Source organism: Merops nubicus, unplaced genomic scaffold (genome assembly GCF_000691845.1).
Source record: "Merops nubicus isolate BGI_N331 unplaced genomic scaffold, ASM69184v1 scaffold5374, whole genome shotgun sequence".
NCBI lineage: Eukaryota > Metazoa > Chordata > Aves > Coraciiformes > Meropidae > Merops > Merops nubicus.
The window spans coordinates 189,691-212,739 of record NW_008603672.1 but is presented as its reverse complement, the minus strand read 5'-3'; the positions used below and the strand labels follow the sequence as shown (position 1 = coordinate 212,739).

The following is a 23,049-nucleotide window of genomic DNA, read 5'->3' as shown; positions in this document are numbered from 1 at the left end:
GGTTCAGCAACTATGCCCTGCCATACTTGCTGGCCAGGAGCAAACGTAAAATTTTCCAACAAGCAGTTCTTAGAGGTTGACAGGTTAGAATTTATTCTATATTTTCCTCTTTCTAAGCATATGTTATTTCTGCAGATATATAATATGTTTGATGAATTTCATTAATTTTGCACTCAATAAAAATATAAAACTACTACATAATATGAACATTAAGTTATAATACTAAGATATAAAGTACTAAGTAGCACATTTTCAAAACATTAGCACTCCTTTCCAAAAATAAAATGCTCAGAGGAGAAACACATTCTCTCAGGTTTCTAAGAAGGAGCTATATATCATTAAATACAGTATCATGAACCATGTTATTATAAAAGGACACTGTATGCAACATCAACAAGCAAGTACTTCAATCTCCTGATGTTCTACCACAGAAACATTTTTTTTTTACTTTGTAAAAAAAAGATACTACAGCAGTATATTGAAGGGCAGAGACCTTCCTATTTCATTATTAAATTTCAATAAGTTGAAAGAAGAAAATTTACATCCTAGCCCCTAGGCAATTCTTAAGCCACAATAAAAGGGCTGCTTTTTCAAAACAATTACCCGTAGTGACCTAGTAAATGTGGTTCAGTGCAGCTTAATATTCTGAGCAGCTGAAAGGCACAGTTTTGTTTGTCTAAATAAGCCAGGAGAGCATAAACACCTGGACAGCTACACTGCAAAGTGGTTCTTTTCCCACACAAGCTAAACGTTAATTAAATTAATTAATTTAAACTTAAGTAAATACTAGACAGTATCTTTGTAAGTACTAGTAATTACTCTTTTAAGTATGTTTAAAAATATAACATTTGATTTGTAAGAAAATTAAGATATACAGTGGCAAGAGGCAAGGAAGGCAATGCTTTTGTGAAGCATTATTTCAGTCTCCACAACTGGAAAACAAAATTACCTCATCAGCATAGTGAAAGAAAAAATTTATTTATCAGGCCATTGGTTTTAGAGCACTATTATAGGCAGGAAAACCTAATATAATCACTTATCTTTGTAGAAAAAGTAAAATACTACTGTCACTTGAATTGTGCCTTTCATATTTTTTACAAGTAATAATGAAAATAAGAATGAAAACAAATTACAAAAACATTCAATAAAAGCATCAACCTCTTGTTATTCTGTAGTCTATTCAGACTACTGACTTCAGCACTCAGGGTGATTTTAACACGAGGCCATCAATCTGTACACAAAAGTATCAACTACAGCACAGTACTGTTACAGTCATTGAAGCTCTTCAGAAAGTCAGAAAATAAAAAAATTTTTCATGAAATATGTATAGTGCATATGAATTTTAAAATATTCATTGGATTTTTTCAAAAGTAAAATATATATTTTTTATAAAATTCTCCAAGAAACATCTTAGCAAAAACAATCTTACGTATAACTGATATTTTTAAACAGAAAGTTTTGCTAACAGTTTAAAAATATGGAAAGCAAGCAGTTTACTATTGTTTCATCAATGTCAAAAAGAATTTTAGAGCATCAAAGTTAACGTGTTGACCAGATGTTTTCAAGCTGCTGAAGCAGCCCTGTGCTCTTAGCCCATCTCTCCCAGACTCATGGAACTAAGGTTAGTTCAGAGTTACCAGAGATGCTTTTACACTAACACAGGAATTCATCTCACAGCAGAGGATGTCTCTGAAAATCAAGAAAGCCACACTTTTTATTGGAAAAAAGTTTCTAATCTTACCTTTTCATAAAAGATATATGCTAAAATAAATACTTATTACAAGACATGTTTCCCTCCAGAATACATTACTACTTCCTAAATAAACTAGAATTATTTTGGTATCAAAAACACTACAACAGTTTATAAAATCTTGGAACATTTCAGAGACAAGTACAATGGAATGTTTATTACAATGCATATACATTATCAACGATGAACATACAGCATAAACTTACTACCAAAAATTACTAGTAAACGGTGTGATCTCTAGTGTATAATTCAGCTCCTGTGATCTGTCAAAATCTTCTCTTGCTATAGTTATATATATACACACATAAGTTCTGAAAAATACACTGCTGATATATGAAGAAATATAATAACAATCTTTGTTTGATACGAAATAGTAAAAATGTTAAAAATCTATTTCATGCACTATGAATTTTAACAAATAAATGTTTTCTGCCTCCAGGCTTCTGAGTGAACAGATGCTACAAGGTGATTCTGCAAAAGGATTGAATAACTAAAATGCATGTGTGGTTTGGTCTTTGTCTGGAGGGGGTTTATGGGGGTTTTAGATTTCTATTTTAAACCAATTCCATTCTTTGTCTTGTCTTTGGGGTTTTTTTTGAGAATTTCAGCACTTTGTATGTCCACTGGAAAAATCACACAACTTGCAAATTAACATTTCATTGTTTCCCTTTTTATCATACCAGATGCCCTGGTTGTGTGGCATTAATTGGATCCATGCTAAAAGAAACCATGTTTCATTTTAGAGGCAGCACAAAGAAGAGCTTCCTCAGACTGTTCACTCTACATCTAGCTGAGGCTGTTGATTATTAAACACTCAAAATGTACTACTGTACTTTCATAGAGACTGCTTTTTTACTCTGCCAAAGAGTGGTACCTCATTCTGACTTCAAAGGGCATACTACTTACAAAACTACCATCATTCTGTTTTTTTAAGGAAAATTTATAAGAAAAAAATCCAAATATCTCAAACCAATCTTTTCCTATTTCACATCTTCACATGTCAGTACAGCAACACCCTGCCACTCAGGCTCTAGTGACCCCTTTGTTCCTGGAAAAGACATTTTTAAAAGAGTTATAGTTTTTGTGTATGAGAAAACTAAAGTTTCAAACTAGTACACGTCTCAAAATTTCTCTACAGCTTGCCCACACCCCTCCAACTGCCACTCGGTAATTTTATCCCTTATAAAAGCAATGCAAAACAGAAAAATATATTTCAACCCTCACAGCAGTGAAAAAATGTCAGAGCAGGACACTAACCACTGAACCACTAATTTAACAATAAAGAATAAGCGATTTTGGAATGAGGTAACAAACAACACGAGTCCATTTGTAATAACTTTCAGAAATCAAACAGATCCCAGAAAGCAGGAGTTCCCTGTTCTTAGTGTGTTAAAAAAGCATCATTTTGTCTTTACATCCTAAATAGCTCTTTTTTAGTAATAAACGGCACAGGATATAATATTGGTTCATCTCAGCTTTTCTTTACTATCCTATTGGAACACTTGCAGATTAATATCTGAATTTCCTAGAGCTGGAATTGGATATCTGTCCAACTGTGGGCACATTCACATGCAACTGCATGCCCAGTTTCCATGTGCAATTACCAGAATGTGCAATATCTAATTGTGGACTCAAATACTTAATTGACATGCATAATCTTGGTAATTATGAATGCAAATTAGGCACACAATTACGACAATCAGACTCTGATGTCTGATTACAAAATTATAGGGCCAGACCTCAACAGGAAAAGTTGTGTCTTATTATAGTGAGGAAGCCTAGCTGTGTTCACCATTTACAAGTGGTTGAAAAACATGAGCTGAAGAGAGTGAGGATGCAAACGCCAGGACAAGGTCTTTGCATATGTATCTACAAGGGTTCAAGTCAGAACACCAGCAATGCAGGTACTTGGTCTTGTACCCTTTCTGATTTTTTTTTAGAAAACTGCTGGCTTTCTCTGTTTATAAACACAATCTACTGTCAAAAACAGAAAGTCCCGGTAACATCTGATTTAATAATGAAGAAGAGTTCCATGTCTGTGTAACAGTCAGGGAAATTTTTTGACCTCCATTGCAATAATATGAGGATACTCCGTAACCTTCAAGGTTTTACCTTTTTTAAACAAGAAAGAGAAAGGTACAGCCATCTTCATTTGATATCTGAGGAAATACACATCTGAAAGCAAGTAATGATACATTAAAGCAGAGAACTAAGTTCCAATTCTCAAATGCCAGGTGAGTGCTGTAACAACCATGTCATCTCAGACATATACAAAAAAGAGCAGACAATTTGTCAGCTAATGTAATCTCTAATGTCTGGCATTCATGTTTTGATATAGCTTCTTTTTACCATACCAAACATTTGCAGAATTTCTCTGATGGGTTTTTCCCCAGCATTATCACAATAGTGGTGTGCTTGGTTCAAGTTTTAACTGGTACATACTCTGCAAAACTTCACAGGCTGTTTCAATGCATCTTAACGTGAGGACACCACCTAAGGCCTCACAAAGAGAGAGAGATCTCCCAGTAAGTTCAGCTTGTTATGGCTTATAGCAGACCCTTTTCCTCTAAGACCTGAAAACATGTCTGCCTTTATATTATTTTTCTCTACAACTGACAAGATAGAAGTACACTGGTAGTGAGTTTAACTCACTTACTGGGGGGTAGGGGGGAGAGAGGCAGCACTTCTGACTCACTTAATTGAGTTATGCCTAACTTCCCATTTATAAAGTTTTCAGCATTTTTGTTACAACCAACAACATTTTCATTTCCTTCTTGTTAAAGCAATACACTACAGAGTAGTCTCAGTACCCTGTGTAGAAACATTTTATTATTTGGGATTACCAGAAATAATGTACCAGTTATGATGAGTAGGAATGTCCAAATTAGATGGGCTTTCAGGACACTGGATTCAAGTCTAAGTGTAAATCAGTAAAGTATTCTCTATTGATTCCAAAGAGAGAAGTGACAGTTCACAACTGATATATGCATTCGAGTCTATACAGCTTCACTGTAAACCAATGATATTTCCTATTAATTTGTCTAATGAGAAGAGGCTTCCTACAGAAAAGCATTGTTAATGGGTTCAACATGCTGCCAGATTTCTCTCTCCATTTTGGTGCAAGTTTTTGCTGCTTCTCCTATTAGTTCCCATACTCATCCATCCTAGCCATGAGCTCCAAATGTTCCTGAGACATAGATGGCAAAGAGATTTGTGAAGATGAACTACATCAGGATATAAAACAATTAAAAAAAAAAAAAAAAAAGATCACAACAACCAAAAAACCACCCAACAATCAGGAAGAATACGTGTGAGGTGGGAGGGTGACGTTTACTCATGTGTCACGGGAAGTTTACCCACATGTACTAACAGTTGATAAATGTGCATTCACATCTGCAAAATGCATTTAAGCATCATCCTATTTAAAATCCATTGCCAGGGCAATTACAGTTTAGCTTGCTGGTGATGATTATCCAACTACTTACATTCCCTACCACATTGTGTTAGTAGACTTGATTTTTTTTTCAGGAAAACAATCCTAAAAAAAAAATACGGGACAGAGAGCTCAAGATTCAATATGCTCAAATGAAAATCAAATTTCTACATAAATTAATTGCCTGGGGCGAAAACAGAAAACTTCAGACCTAATTTCAGTGGTCTGGGGCTAGCTAAAACTTTTTGGGGTCTATAATGGCTAGCCACTTTTTTAAAAAGTAGATTTCAGTGAGACTTTATGCTTTTGGTTTTTTACCAACCAAACAATGAAGCCAACAATTGTTTTGTTTTGGTCTTTTAAGATCTGACACATGAATAGATAAATATACACCTAAGTAATTTGCTTAAATAAAATTCAATATGCAAAATGTGTGTTTACCAACCTATTATTGGTAATTTCACTCAGCTTCATTGCTGAATCAGTCTTCTGGTTATTTAATTACTGGTAATTGCATACAAATATAAAAGCTCATTGGAAGTTATACACTACATCTGTCTGTTTTTGTCATTCTAATTCATGCAGGGGTAAGTTCTTGATTTAGTTTGGAGTTACTGTGCCTATCTGTGCATCTAGAAGATGATATATTTCATCTGGAAACGTTTACAGAGAAATGTCCTCAACCCATATATAGTACATTAAAACAACATATAAAAGAGGAATGTATATTGTAATATTGTTACTTTAAATCTGGAGTTACATTAAATCAGATTGTCATCCGATTCCTTTGGGGTAGGTAAACTGTAACATGGAGTTTCTCAAAGATGAAAACCTCTTGGCCCAAGAAAACCAGTATTAAAATAGGCAGTTCCACATGTTTGTAATTTGTGGAGAAAGTGCAGACAGTGACAGAATTGTGTCTGAACTATTTCCCACTCTTTTTTAAATTTGTGTATAGCAAATTGATACACTTCAAGGTAGCAGCTGTTTAGTGCTAATGCCAAATTATAAATTAGTCTGGCAAAATTCAAATATATGTTACATATTTTATATTACTAAACCACAGTTAAGATCACAGATGAATTTCAACCTAATTTATGCTACCCAATGTAATTATATATTTCATTTTTGTGAGAAACAAAACTTGAAGCAAGTTTTGCAAATCAGAGATAGCTTACAACATTCTGAGTATATGCCTCCATATACCTAAACTGAACCTTCAGTGCAGGTATGTGCCAACACAAAAATTTTATGTTAAATGCAACTTGATGCCTTCCATATTACCTGAAATATCAATTATTCTTAAAACAAATTACTATATTCTCCCATTGTAAAAATGAAAGCAGAAACACTGTGTGGCAGAAGAAATCTAGTACTGGGATGCCTACTTTGTATCTTATTAAAACTGGTAGTACACATATTAACACCACTCATCACACTGTCATATTTGAAGTTGTAAGTTTCTCTTTTATAAATACACGAAGCAGACTTGATTCAATAAGGTTTCTCAAAACAAACATGCTTTCTGAAGTTGTATCTGACAAATTTAACGTGCAATTAGATCCTCACTGTTCTGAAAGCTACACATAACATAAGGTTGTACAGAACCAAAAATTCTGCAGGAAAAAAAATTGTTTGATCAAAACTGGTGGAAATTTCTAAGCATATTATACTAACATAAAACAGCTAGCAGTAAAAAATTAGATCTAGATTAAGATTTACAATTCAAGATTGCACTATTTTGCTGTTCTTGAAGCTGGTAGGGAACAGGTTTAGATGGTTAGAATCATCACTTCTTTTAATGTATCCTCAATCTTTCATAAAGAAAAGCATGTTACTTGATAAAGAAGCTGGAGAATCAGGGCTGAAAAACAGTTTCCTCCAACCTTCATTCCTTCCCCGTAACAAAAATGCATTAAGGTGTTAAATCTTTAAATGATTAATTACATTATACTTACTTGATGTTCTTTAAAAATCTACTGTAGTGCACCAGAGTGATTTTTATTAGTGTTTTAATCAAGGAGTGTTCTTGGTCAAGTAAGCCCTACAGGTATGATGAGGCTTCTTAAAAAAAAAAAAAATCTTCACTGCAGCAATCACTATGAAATATGTACCAATCTTCAAAATGCACATTTGGCTCCTTTGAAACTTGCAAAGGTAAAAGTACTCATGACATGTTTTCTCTTCTAAATGCTTTCTTTTCTTAACAAAACAGTGCAGGATCAACAACCTTCAGATAACCTGTTAATTTATATGACATAGGAGCCCAAGTAGGTCTAACTTGCCACTCCTTACTAAAACGGCTGTGAGACAAGAGACCTAAAATATTAACTATGGGGTAGGGAGGTAATAATTTAAGTAAAGATGCAACTGGAATAGAGTTTGCACACTGTAGAGGAAATGAATGCAGCTTTGTCAATAATAACTAGGCTGTCATTCAAAGGGAAATGCAACTTCCTTGCTCTGTATGTATTTTGTACAGATCTGCTCTAGTGTCAGGCCCATCAGCACAGAGTAGATGTAAGAGTTACAACACTTTAAACGATTTTTCAAACTTTAATGAGAGTGGACTTTTCTCTTTTAGGTAAACAGTTCTCACACTGCAGTCCAGAAAATAATAGTAAGTCATACAGAGCCAATGTGGGGAACTAACGCTGTGTTTACAATACTGTTTCCCTACCAAACCCAGAAGAGATGGGACGGGGGTGGAAGGGGGAGAAGTCACACTGTTTCACTGAGAAAATGTGTAAAACAGACACCAGATTGCTGCTTTCCCCCCCACCCAAGACTAATTGGATTTTCTGGAAGTCTAGTTCTTTGGAAGCCTGTTACATTCCCTGTACATTATGGAGAAGAATTTATGCAAGCCATCTCTGAATGTGAAAGAGTATGTTCATTTGCTACCCACAATTCCATTGAATATTCAGCACCAGTGCCATTAAGAAGCACTTATTTCCCAGGCTGCTATAAACCCTAAGGCTGAAGCCGCTTCCTGTAACCTACCAAAAGAAATCCTTATGCTCCATTCCCCGAAGATGCTCCCAGGTTTCGCCTTACCTAGGCAGGCCGTGCATGGGAACAGGATAGGCTCTGGCTGTATCCCAACTGCCTGAGGCAGCAGGCTGCTGCGAGTGGCAAACCCAAGGATTTTACTTATGCCTGCATCTTGGCAAGCCAGGCTGGCTCCTGCAGCTGTGTGAGAGGCCAGGGCGAGCAAGGCAGTGTCTGTGCTGGCAGAGGGGAACCCTCTCAGCAGAAGCAAACACCACACTTGGCTCTCCCCAAAAGACAGGACTTGATCTCTCCCCTAGTCCAGGCCTGGTCCATCTGCCCCAAGTTAGTATAATTTAGCCCTATTTATTCTGCCGAGAAGCTGGTTTGCCCTTTAGCTCATTACAAATGAAGTGCAAGTGAAAGACAGCCTAATTTAGAGTTTTCTTTCTCTATATGTTTTGTTCAAGTTTAGAGGTTAAAGAAAACTCAATTCAAAGACATTCAACGTGTTGAAGTGACATTCCATTTGAAAACATCTGAGCCTTACATAAAGACAGCAAAAAAGTTTTCCAATAAAAACTTTCAAGACAAATGTAGACTGAGGTACCAATCCTGTGAAAGCAATTTTTACTTGGAGCTATTGACACAGCTGCTTTCCTCATGAGATAAAAAGTTCCAGTCAAACATCCAAACTTTCTTATCTTTGCTTCTAAGAACTATGTTTATTTACTACATGTGATGTCAGATGAACCAAGTAAAATGCAGTTAGCAAGAACTGAGGGGATGTGTATGGTGGGCAGATTTTTTTTTTTTTAAGGGTCACTTAATGGGAATTTTTTATATTGACACTCAAGTATTATGGTAAAAAAAAAAAAGAGAGAGAGAGAAATATACTGCCCTAATCGTAGAAATTAAAGTTTACTCAGCATAAATTAATAGCTTGTTAAAATTTGTTTTATGTATGTTTCCAGCAACAAATCTGCATTAAGAAATACCTATCCTTAGTGGGGTAAGGTGTATATGTAACAACAGACAAGAGTGGTAGAGCGAACTGTTAAAAATTCAGTTCCTGCAGTCATCAGAAACATACATCTCCTCTTTCCACATAAGGGAAAACTCTAACAACATGCAATAGAATTTCAACAATTTCTAATCATTTCAGTTTAAAGTTAAGATAGAGCAATAGATATCTGTCAGCTAAAGAAAAAAACCTTCTAACATATTTTAAAACTCTAGCATTTATTTTGGTGCTAATAGAGCTTATACTGGTAGCAACAGTTGTGGTCATCCTTTCTCCCATTCATCTGAGGAGAATATTTGATATCAAAAGATAAAGAATAGAAATTTCTGGAAGGAATATATAGTTCATAGTATACTATGAATTCAAGAGAAACTTTTCCAGGAAATTCACTGGTTTTGATGAAGTTCCCAGGTAGTATTTCTGTATCAAGTGTATTCAAACCACATAGTATCAGAACTTAGAACAATATCAGACAATTCAGTAAGGCGTTTGCAACTGTGAATTCAAAACCATGATAACTGAATTATTTGTTTAGGATTAAGTGGCTGACCATCTTCTTGACAGCCTTTATACTCTGAGCTACGCTTGGGATGATGGCACCTTTATGCCTTCCAGTGTTTAGGCAAATAAATTGTTAACTTCCTTACTCAAACTAGAAAAAATAATAAGAACTTATAAATTCACAGAAGTTAAGAAACAAATGAAGATTGACAAAGCCAGAGCATATAAAAAACCAAGGAAATATTACATAGTACTTATCTCAAGTTTATTTTCTAGATCTGACCTTTCAATGAAAGAAAAATAACTAACTCACTAATATGAATAATTGAAAAAAAGGTCATATTTAGTTATTCTCCAAAACCTTGGATGTATTATCCAACTTATAGACAAAATAAAGCACCAAGGTATTCCAGAAATAATAATAATAATTAGTAAAAAAATAATAATTTAGCTTACTGGAAGTTACATTGATGCTTACTCTGAAAAACAACACATGATAGTGTACTTAGCTATTTTGAACTATTGAGCACTCTTCATAAAATCTGAGCATCATCTGGGTGGCATACAAGCTTTTTGATCAATTACATTGAAATGAATCTATTAAGTAGCATATGGGTAGATGGTAATGGGCATTTTGATCAGTTGCAGAGTGATGGAAAGGTTAACAGTAGGATTCATTCCAGACAGTACTTCTGGCCAATATATTTGAATCTTTAGTTTTAAGTCTAGAACTTGCACAGATTTCATATGGCTCATTAGGTACCCCTCCACAATAAGGTGCCCATTTAGAAACCTGCATCACAGTTCACAAACAAAAGGTCTTCAACACCAAATGATTAGAGAGAATTAATGTCATATAGTAGCCAAATGATACTGAGACAACCTAAGAACCAACAGTAAATAATATCAAGTATATTAAAGAAGCAGCCCATGAAGAATAATTCCTGTAGAATATACGTGCATATGTTAGCAAAATGCAAAGACCTCATATGAATAATACAATGGCAGTGAAGTTCAGTATAATGAGATCAAACTGACTTTGTCTGGGTACACATAAAAATACCTAACATTGATATGCTTAGAAGTGTGTTTTCAAAGCCATGTTTTGTACTTGCCATAACATGTCATTGAATTCTTCAGCAAAAATGAACTACCACACTCGATGTTAAGCACAATTCAGTGCTGAGCTGAAAATCTCTTCATTTGCTTTCAGTAACAAAAGAGAGGGAAAGCACTTAAACATGCAAGACTGCTGTCCTTCTGCAGCCATATGCAAGAATCGTATAGGAGGACAAATAACCTTAAGAAGAGAGGAAGTTTTAACAGGGAAGAAGTTCCATAACATCACAATCGGTTTATGTTAACAAGCCTTTTCCTCTACAAGAAACACAGGACTTTCCAACTCCCTTATTTAACAATTTTACAGAAAGAATCTTACCTTACCTTTTAAGAAGTGTGAAGGAGTAATGCTTGCACAGAGCTACTGCATTTGGACGGCAGGCAACAAACTAAACTTTAAGCTGCATATTCATACTGCAATCTCTCTTCAACTAGAACTTTCACTGAAATCACTGTTTGGGTTTGTTGGTTTGTTTGGTTGGTTGGTTGGTTTTTAATAATGCCAGCAAGATGTAATTATTTGGACACTTTCACACAGCTTTCTTGAATGAATGCATTATTATTTCAACACATCTGTTTGGAATGCTAAATTTTTTTATTCACATACTATTATATTTGTTTTCATTTGTTTTGAGATTTTGTTTCAACTTTAGTGCTAATATGACTTAAGAATACAGTCTCTTCCTCAGTAATTTTTGTTAACAGAATGATAGTTCAATTTAAAGCAACTGAAGTGATTCATTCAAATAATCACTAAACTTTATTAACAGTATATTTTCAGTGATTTCTGCATTTTTTCCATTAAGTTTATTCAACCAAATTGGGTAAGAGGTTGTTACTTTTTCTTCCACATAAAACTCCTTTGAAATGGCCTAAGGAGAATAATTAATAAATTCTAATAATGGAATATATTGTCCTAGGAATGTATCACTATAGCACACTGTTATGCACTGCATCCTATCTCTCTGCTGTTTTGTTACTTTTATTCCTTACCTCTTTGTTGGCTCTGTCTGCTTGAACTAATGTTCCATTCAGACATGGCTCTACATAGTGAAGTTCTTCATTATACTATTGAGAGAAATAAAAAGTATGATGAAAAATTTAATTAAAAGCTTTCAAAATACAATTTAATTTAGTGATTTAGACCTACAGTGAAACATCACATAAAGCAAGGACGAAAGGATTCAGATAATTTTTAAAAACTAGGTGTGGTATTTTTTTCCTTTTACATGACTCCTAATGTTTCAGAGGTTTATACTTTTAAAAAGGAGTGTTCAATTGAATGGATGCCAACACTCAGGTGGAGTTAATGGGTACTGTATACACTAGCTGGCATAAATATCCTTCAAGTTGAAATCTGGAAAACATTAAGAGGTCATGTTTGATGCATCACAGTGACAATTCCCAATGCTTTGCTACATATGAAAAAAAGTCTTGACAAATATTTGAGGCACTGGCTAACATTTTGGAAGGTTAATAGTGGAACAACTACACCAAAAATTCTGCAAGCTTCCATCAGTCCTGAACATATCAGACAATAGTCAGAATTTCAATCAAGCAGAGTAGCTTATTATACACTAAGTAATGAAGCTGTGACAGATCTTCAAGGAATTATCTGCTTATCTTGCAAGATGCAAGTAAATTAGCCCCATCCTATTTTCAGAAGCACCTTAAGCATTAAAAGAAACTAAGTCTCTTCTGCAGTCAATAGATCTTGCAGACTCATGGATGTTTAAGTCACTTGATTGAAAATTGGACTTAACTGTTTAGATCTTTTAAACCCTTCAGTACAGGTCAGATTAATACAGAAGTACCTTTAAAAAGTCTACATTAGTTGTATAGATATTCACTTAATTCCCTCCTCTCATTAATTTAATCTATTCTAGAAGTTATCTCAGATCAAACTATAAGGCTTCTGCATTTAGGCTTTAAGCAGTTTCACTCTTTCATAGGCACTAGGAGAATCACAACATCCACAATAAACGGTAAAAGACAACAGGTTAAATAAAATCATAATCAGAAAGAACATTTTGTTACTATCAAAAATGCTTTAAGTAATCTGCTATGTATGACAGAAGAAACTAGAAAGAAACTAATGGTGTTCCATGGTTAACAAGCCTGACCTGGAATTGTTTGGTTTGTTAGCAGTTCTTCCTCTACTGTATGGATACAAAAGAAAGCATAGCAAGAAAAACCTGTATACTGAAAGGTAGAGCAGCTTCTGATGGTTTGAATACTTGCAAGCATGCATTTTTATAATCTATATTAATTAATCTATTTTAATTAATATCTTTCAATTTTTATACTCTGCTAATTGTATATGCTTTTACCAAAAAAAAAAAAAAAGAAAGAAAGAAAGAAAGAAAGAAAGAAAGAAAAAACAACTCAAATATGAAGAGAGAGAAAAATTCACTGAAATTTCTGTTCCAACAGAAATTCCTAAACCAGCAAATACCTTATTGGTCTTTCATCTCTCTTGTAAAATAAACATTTCATGACATTGACTTTTATTATTGTTTTAATTACTTATTTACATTTATGTTTTATTAGTTCACATTATTTTGTCAGTCTAGTTAGTTCTTTGCACAACAGATATAAAATAAAATGAGTGAGCTAAAATCTAAAATAAGATGAACCATATGGCTAATTAGACAGCTGCTGACCTATATTTTATAATTAGACATTATTTGCATTCTGACAATGTGAGATATATAAAAATATAATTTTCTAGCACACCTACACAAGTAGTTTACATTTACCTTAGGATTTTTCATATTTATCCTTTGGCATATTTAAGCTGCCTGGACCAAGGCCCACAGAAACAAATTAAATTCATATTTTGCTGTGTTAACGACAGATAAAAGATTTCACACTATATTAGACATACTCAGATATCCAATACAGCCCAACCTGAGACCTGACAGTGAAGCCAATCCAGAAAAGGAACCAAAGGAACAGGTATTTCCAAAGTTCCAATATTGTTACCATGTGCAAAAAGTGGGACACAAGTGCAGCCCACTGCTTGGAGCCATCCTGTGGAGGTTAGCAACTGGCTGCAGTTCTGCTCACACATCAGCTGTACAGAATCTCATTATTCAGGCAAGCTGAGAAGGAAGTTTATCCATAATTTATTCTGTATGACTACAAGGACTCCAACGAATAGACTACACAGAAATCATTTATAATGGAAAATTCTACAAATTAAAACCAGGGAACTACACTACTGTGCTTTGAATTAACAACTACTTTTATTCTAGTCAATTCTGTTAAAATGGTGTGACTAAAGCACTGAAATTAATTTAACATTCTTGGCTTAGTTAATATTTTACTAATTTAATGTAGAGTTTACATTTTTATAAAAGCATTGAAAAATTTCAGTATTCGGCAAAATTAGTACTCATTTTATGATAATATTGTTAATTTAATACATGATTTGGAATTATACTTCAAAGTGAACTGGAAAAATATGCTTTTTCTCTTGTTGCAGGCATCTCTGTTCATGCACTGGTGAACTGACCTTAAAATTTAACATAGGCAGCACAAAATTACTCTTGTATTTCAACAAATTTTTGCAGTTCAGTCATCTAGTCCATCAATTCCAGATAGATTTTGCAACAACTTTCCCATGAGAACTGAACTGATTTCTAATATTATCTTTTTATGTTTATCCTCTGGAAAGACCTGCACTGAATACTGCTTTCTACTATATACACACATAAAGTTAAGAGTATATTTAGTGAAAAATCAAATGTTTTCTCCCATTTTGATCACTGAAACATCCTCTCTGGTCTTGACAAAAATAATTTGCCCTACTGGCACATATTCAGAGCGGTGCTTCATAAGTAATTCTTGCTGATCAGTTAGATCACAGTACCCCTGGCTTTAATCTATACCCTCACTTTTAATCTGTGCCCTCACTACATCTTCTTCTTATACACCGAATTTTAAAAGGAGTTCTTAATTCAGCCCCCGCCTACCTGGGCCATTCCTCATTGTAACGTCACCTCCCTTCTCCACAGCACTGGTCTCTGTTGCCAGTTTGTTACACTTTTCAAGTAAACAAATTTTGTGTTTTCTTTACCTTTTTTTTTCCCCCTCCTTTCTGAGACACTTAGTCCAAAATAACTCCTTAAAAACTCTTCTTCTGAGATACCTTCAAGGTGACAGGACACCCATTTACCCACACACCGTCACTCCTGTCATGGTCTCCTTGTTTCCCCTGTCTTTCTGCGGTATCCCTTTCAATGCACTGAATAATTTCAGGTTCATATTTGCACAGTAACTAAATGATCAGTGTCCTAATGAAATTAAACTGCTCAGCTGGTAAGTATAAAATCTCATTCTCAGTTGCTATTTCTACTTGATTCAACAAATAAACACATATTCAGCCTGAAAGAGGTTATAGAGAGGGAATAACCTTCAGATTAAAAAATTGCCTCAGACAAATGCTATAATTACCACTCTAATTACATATCTTTTTAAATATTAAGAATTTCTAAAAAAAACTATGTATTAGGTATAAGCGGGAGAGGGCTGCAGTGGGAACCTGTGTGGGAGAGGCCTGTGAAGAGCCCTGAGCTGGTTCCAGGCGGCACCAACACCGGTGTGAGCCACCTGCAAGGTGCCTAAACCGTCACAACCGCCCGAGGAGGCTGCGGGGCCCTGGCGCAGGTGGGCGTAAGGGAGGAGCCGTCACGGGTTGGAGACATTAGGAAACACATATGGAAAAGTGTCACGGTGAAAGGGGTGCTCTTCTGGACCTGCAGGTGATCCACACCAGGGCTAGGACAGGCCTGAGGTGATCCAGACCACGACCACGGCCTGCCCGAGGGGATCCTGCTTGGGCAAGGGGGTTGGACTAGGTGATCTCTGGAGGTCCCTTCCAACCCCTAACATTCCATGACTCTGTGACAGCCCTGAGGGACTGTGGCCATGAGTGACAGAGGCTGAGGTGGGAACACACCTAAGGGACTGCAGCCTGTTGGTGACCCAGGCTGAAGAGAATAACAGCAGAGGGCAAGCAGTTAGCAGCAAAGAGTGGCAGCGAGAAACTCAACAGCAGAGGTGCTGGCAGATACCTGCACAGGCCCTCGACCTCCCGCACTGCCCAGCACCTCTCCTGGCGCAGCAGAGGGGCTCAAACCAGCAGCAAAGGCTGCGGGTGCTGAGACCGGGGCATGGGGCAGCAGGTGTAGGACAAGTTGAGCCTGGGCAAGGGTGAAGGAAAAGGCTTAGTTGGGTGTTTCTTTCCTTTTCTTAATATCTAAATCAGGGATAAGAAGTTTGTGCTAACTAGCAATTGAAAAAAATCACATTTAGTTATTTCATACTTGTTTGGTTTGGTTGGTTTGTTTCTTTTTTTTTTTTTTTTTTGAGTATTTACACAGTATTTCTGCTGTAATACTCAGGCAAAATCACTAGTATGGATTCTAGCTACATACCTATTTACAGTTTGGGGTTTTATAAGTAGATGAGCACTTGATTTTCCCAAAGTAAAAAACTTCACTTAAAAACCATTTCTTTTTCTTCCTACGTAATTCACAGTAACTGTCACAACTACTGATAAACACAGAGATTATACCCTGAAAAATGTCTGCTAAAGTATCTTAATAATTACTTAGTTGAAACATTCTTTCAACTTATAAAAGTTATTTAGATTACAGTTAATCACAATCTTTTGAAGGACAGTAAACCCTTTTTTGACACAGGATGTAATTACATCTTTCTACAACATGAGTTTCTGCTAATTAAGCAATTATCATGCAAGGAGATTAATATGAAAGATATTTTGAACTAACTGCTTGCTATCTGTTAAAAACACAGTAGCAGCACACATACTTCAGGCATATATACTTCATTCTCTATACAACCTCAGTGATTTGCACTGACGTCACTGGGGTTGTTTATGTTAGCACACAAAGGGCACTTGTAGCAAAAAAAAGGCCAAAATCCTCCTTATATAAAAGAGTTTGAAGACATTTTTAGGATTTATGTATATGATAAAACCATGTATTTATAAAACAGTAGCAAAAGACAATCAGCAAAGGAGAATTTATAAACTCACCAATTCCTTCTCACTCTCTCTCCCCCATGCCCCACACAAATCATAGTTCTGATGTCAGTTTTTCACTTGTTAAAGCCATCCTTACCTACATGATTAATCCCTTTAATCTTAAAAACAGTAAAACTATCCTCTTGTCATAGATTTAAAACACATCCCTGTACCATGGAAAACTAACAACCATATACAAGTATCAGAAACTACTGATTACCTAAATTATCACTTTTAGCAAGCACCAGTAATACACAAGTGCACAACACTTACATGCACTTCAGATTCACACTGAGGAAAGCATGAATGAGGAGTTATCTTAGCAAAGAAGCTTCAGCAAAAGCTAAGATCTGATTCTATTAATTCTCTATATATTAACCATTTTGTAATTTGCACTGCATTTGAGAAGCTCAGGTGGGAAAAAAGGAGGGCAGGAGTATGGGGGACACCCAAAAGTTAAAATTAAAGGCAACGTAGAAAGCTCAGGCAAACTACAAAACAGATTACTATTCTTTGCAGCTCCCAAAGTCATGACAACTTAAGGGGTTTCAGATTGCGAATCACAGAAAAACAGTTTAAAAGCACTGCTACCTGAAGAAGCTTGCACTGGAAAATCAGTATCTGTCCAGTTGGTTTGGATGTCATCTTATATCCATCACCTGCCTGCAACATTTTTCAAGTGTACTGTGTGATGTAAAACATGACAGACAGCAATAAATGATGGAAGAAAAATCCTGAGACACTCACAGCAATTATATTGAAGAAGTCATCATCTCCAAGGGTATCCAAAATAGATGAAACAGTCTGTTTTGCAATAGTCAAGCGAAGCCCTTTCATACTGCCACTGACATCTACTAGAATTACCACATCTTTTGGAGAAGTTGCTGCCTGGATGTACCTAAAACAAAAGACAAAACAACTTGTTCTTTTAAATACTGAACTCTTCTTCCTTTCAAATTTCTTAAGCACAAATAGTCATCTATTGCCTACCATTTTCTATTTCTGCAGTCAAATGCAATGACCCCATTCTCATCAGGTTCCCATTTAATTCCTGTTTAAAACAAGAGATAAAAGAATTAAATTATATTTTTGGGGTGCCTTTTCAAAATGTGTCTGTGGTATTGGGGCTAAGTAGCACTTACTTGTGCTTCATACTTTAATCTCACCTGGATATTGCCTAAAAAACCCTTTTGCACTTCCAAAGTACTGCCAGATGAGTGAGGGGTCACGATCAAAATTGTCAACAAACACCTTATTTAAAGATTCTGACCAATAAACTCCATTTACAATGGCAGGATCTGTGGAAAAAAAATAAAAAATAAAGAGATAAACGTGATTATACGTAAACAGAATCCTTTGAACTCTATCACCTTCAGCTTATTCAGTATGCAAAAATCTACTGACTGAAAGCCAGTGCAAAATGTCTTTTGGTTTCTTTTGTCAATTAAGTGTTTCAGACTAGATTATACGCTTAAGTAACGAAAGTATCAAAATACAGAAGAGACACCAGGTACATTTTTTTACATGTTAAAATAGCTTATGCAACAATCTATCTGGAACTACTGTTTTGCTTGTTCTGCAGAACAGAAATGAGTCCATCTAATAATACATTACTCAATTTATTTTCCCAAAATCCATGGTGTGTCTCATGGCAATACTTTCTACGTTTGTTTACTTTCCATCTTCAGCTTGGTACAACAATTCCCACTATACGTGAAAATTTATGTATGGGAGCAGAGAATAAAATACCTTTTATTTCACACTTGAATGAATTATGATATACACACACAAACATAAACCTCATGACAAATAACAATAATTAGTACTTGGAAAACACTAGATTTAGATTTTACACTGATTAAGTAATAATTTCTTATTCCTAGACAAAGAGAAATATAAACCAAATCCTTGATGCTGAAAATAAACTATTCCCGTTTAAAACATCCCCATCTATCAATTCCTAAAAACTCAGGCTGCCCAAGTATGTTTTTAAGCTACAGATTTGGTTCAATAGTGGAAAATCAGAAAAAAAAATTGAATATAACAAGTTACTGAATTTCAAATTATTAATTTTGAAAGATTGGAAACAACTAAGATACACTATAATCCAAATGCGATCTGTATGTGAAGTCAGCCAAACATAAAGGAAAAAACTAACCTAAAATCACAGGTGTATTATTTTGTTTGTAAAAGTGCACATACATGAATACACAGTAACATTTGCTCAAGTATTTGAAATAATTCTCCTGTTATCTTGTAAAATCACTGTACTGATTTCAGAAGACTGTTTAAGATATGATTGTAAGGGATTGGAAAAAAAGATGAATTGTTATCTTTCTTTACATTCACCAAGAAAAACAGCAGAAAATGGGAAATATCACAGCTACAAATCTTTGACTGTTGCTTTCTTCTAAATGTTTACATAAACAGACTGCTGGAAAAGGTCCGGTCAACAAAACACTGTTTTTAAAACATGTCTACTATAGTTACTTGTTTCTCTAGAGGATGAAATACACATTTAAGATCTGTCCAGCCAGACACATATCAAGCCAACCAATGTCACTATTCCAATGGTGGTACTCCTGTTTTGCCTAGCTGGCACAAACCACTGTCCAGTTGTTTCCAAGTCTCCAGTTACTCTAACAACAAGATGTGTTTAAAACATCACCAATTAACTGTCAAGACTGCCTATATTGGGATCTATCACCAGTTTGTAAAAATATGCTCCTTTTTCAGCACCCCCTAAATATTGATCCATTCTTTAGCTTTTAGACATTACATAAGTAAAGAAGCACAAAAATGAGAAAACTATTCTCATTCCACTGGAACTTTCCAGTCCTAGTTCAAACAGATACTCTGGTTCTGCTCCTATACACAAGTTCTGATGGAGTATGAATCACGAAATAGCACAGTGGCATTATTGACTCAGCATTAGAATACTGCAATAAGGTGATAATTTTAATTCATCTTTGAAAAGAGAAACATAGTTCAGAGCATGGGTTCTGTGGTTGAGTTCAGTTTATTTATTTATTTATTTTCTTGGAAGTATTGCTTGAAATGCCTGTTTAGAGGAAAAACAAGAAACCTTTCCTCAAGCCTCCGGAGCACTACAAGCCCTTCATATACCCTTCAGTCACCAGGATTAGTGAAAAGCCAAATGAATAAAACAGAATAATTGTATCTTAATTTATTTGTAAAAGAAACTGTAGTGGTTATCGGCAATTTACATTTGGACTTCCTTCCCAGACTACACATTGTACCTTTGTTATTTTACAATATCATCGGCTCATCAAATGTCTTCTATCCTGGATTCCTCAGGGGCTAATTTTTAATGTCCTTTCCTAATGAATCTGTATTACAGTGCCACTCATCTATGCAGAACCTTCAGTCTGCCTCCCAACCCAATGATAATTTCCTTTGAATTCTACATATGCTCCAGTTCCATAGGGTCACAGGACAAATTTAGTTGTCCACCAGTTAAGCTCTAAAAGGAATATGAAATCCTTCCATTGACATTTGAGGGAAAAAAAAAATCTATATAAATTACTTTTTAAAAAAATCATATTAAAATATCAATGCTACCACAGTAGTGGATTACTTTTTTTCTCCCAACTATGAAAAGCTACTGAACATGTTTATTTATCTGTACCACAGGTTAGAGAAGTCCATGGAAATACAATCAGGAAATTTTCCTTGAGAATAGTTAGTTGAGTCTATATTCTGCACTAGGTTGACCACACTAATCACTAACCCAAATGCTGATCACTATAAACATTAATCCAGTGACTCTGGAACCAATTGGAATTTTCAGCTGAAAGGAGCATTAAGCAGGCATTTCAGATAGGAGGGCACAGTTAAAATTGGATCTGTGATGACTGTCTTCATTCAAAATGGAACATGGTGACAACTAACAACCTTCACATACCCTGCATATTGTGCTGGCTGTTCTTTTTACAATAGACTAAGTTACATTCTATGCATCACCCATTTTTATAAAAAAAGCAAATAAGGTCACACTCAGTTTAATCCTTATAATGCAAAGAAAAATGAAGTGAGGAAAAAAAATGTACAAAACTAGGGGCCTACACACTTCACGTGGGAATCGTGTCTTTCCTGGCTACTGTATCATCAGGCAGAAGGATTTCAAACTTGAATTTCTTCTAAATTTGATAATGACAGTGACATGGATGCACCTCTGTCCACATGCACCATCCTAAATACAACTGAGCCACTCATCATATATCTTTATTAAAATTTTACAGTCTCATCTTCTAATAACCTCTATGTTAAGCTTGTAGATCTGGGCAATTTCCAATTTTAGTAATTACACTGAATTGCTTAAATTACTCCCAGTACGTCATTTGGAAATAGTATTTTTAAGCTTTTATATTATGGGTGAAATAGTTATATGTCAATAGTGGTAAATTAATGCCTGTGAATATTCAGAAATGCGGGGAAGGAATAAAAGAATAAAAGATAAAGTTTGATATAAATGCAATAGCATTAATGTGATGTTATGGGGCTCAAAGACAATAAATGTAAATAGCTTCTGCCACGATTCTTGAAACATCATTTCTGCTTTTGCTTCTTGGCAGTAACAGCTAAAATATAATGAAAATATTCTCTTTCTCTTCCTTTTAGATGGGCTGGCTTGCAATTATACAGGATTTTACTCCATGGCTGCTTGTGTAGATGTTACCAGTTTTTTGCTGATATTTAATATAAAACTAACCCTCAGGCATATAGGTACACTGACATGAATCTGAAACAAAATTGCCAGAGAACAGTAGAAATGCATGTAGCAATTAAGTTGCTGTCACAGATACTGCTGACCCAAAAAAAATAGGTCTGAAATCCCAACAGAAGCAACCAAGGTGTACAGACTGAAAGACATGCAACAGCATGTCAAAGGTTAGCACTATAATGAAATGTATTTTAATTCACAGAATCCATAAAACATCTAGACTAGAATAAGTCTAAGGAATTAAACTAATACATACACAATATATCCTAATTGTTAATTATTCCAGCAAGCTTTACAGAAAATAAGGGATACTACTGAGGAATTCAGCTGACTATGAAGAAAGTGCAGAATACTGCTCTTTCCTGCCATAATCAGCTTTATTACCAAGAAAGAAAGGTTACCGATGATCCTTAGTTTTTTTCCCCTATTTCATTACCTTTGTAATATAATCACTAATTTCTCCTGGAAAGCCTTCCCAAGATATTGGCATCCAAAATGCTGTTCCTTCTCATAATATCTGATGCCCTCAAGGGCAGCCCCTGACACTGCAGAGTGGTACTGTCATGCAACAAAGCAGTACGAGCACAGCCTATGGGACCAAGCACTGCAAAAGGAAAGCACAATCCAGAACCCTTTTGGCTCAATGATAGCTACAATATTAGCTTAGTTTGATGACACTGACAACATATTTAGTCTGGTCATATTTAAAAGAATAACAAAATCACATACTTTGCTAGGACATATACCAACAATCTAATAATTATACTACTCAACACTAATATGAATGCTTTTCAGGGTGGTCCAACATATTCAAGAGCTGGGGCTGGATGCCAATTTTGGCAACTGCCTTTGCTTTTTTCTCTCTCTTCCCCTCCCTCTGCCTCCACTGGGTAATGTGGATGCATCAGCTAACAGATCAAAGCATCTGGCCATCTGTAGACACAAAAGAAGGTGTCTGTCCTTTTTGCTTCATGTGCTGAGAACCATTCACCGATGTCAGAAATCACATTCCCTTCTCATAAGCTTATGCAGTGGTAAAGACCAAATGCGTGACTGTATAAAAGCATAGGAATAGGTATTTAGTTGTTTCAGCTTCCAGCATTGCCCTAATAATGTTCCCCTTCTCCTTTGAAAGGGCAGCAGAAGAACTGGAGTATGGCCAGATGTGTTTATTTTTATGCTAAGCTTCATGAGTGGTTTGGGGTTTGGTTTTGGGAGGGGGATTCTGTTGGTTTTTTTTCTCTTTGTGTGTGTGTGAACAAGGTGGTCTGAGATTCAATTTTAGTTCATTTGAAAACAATAATTAAGCCTTCAAACTCCTCACTAACAGCATTCTGGGACAGAGACTCAGTTCTGACTCTGCTAAAGCTTGCCACCTATATACAATTATAAAAATATCCTTCAGCAAATCAGAGCAAAAGTCAAGGCTTCACTT

At 35.4% G+C, this 23,049-nt stretch overlaps 1 protein-coding gene across 1 annotated transcript in view; it reads right to left on the bottom strand.

Moving 5' to 3' along the window:
• The window catches only part of LOC103771459 (voltage-dependent calcium channel subunit alpha-2/delta-3), a gene marked incomplete at its 3' end in the record, with an annotated part of 286,197 nt that overhangs the window by 74,192 nt on the left and 188,956 nt on the right, over window positions 1-23,049 (bottom strand). The window contains exons 6-9 of the mRNA XM_008938755.1: window positions 18,037-18,168; window positions 17,861-17,921; window positions 17,618-17,768; window positions 11,812-11,886 (exon numbers count right to left, since the gene is read on the bottom strand). Of these exons, the coding sequence (XP_008937003.1) occupies window positions 11,812-11,886; window positions 17,618-17,768; window positions 17,861-17,921; window positions 18,037-18,168 (419 nt within the window). The remainder of the gene's footprint in view (window positions 1-11,811; window positions 11,887-17,617; window positions 17,769-17,860; window positions 17,922-18,036; window positions 18,169-23,049) is intronic.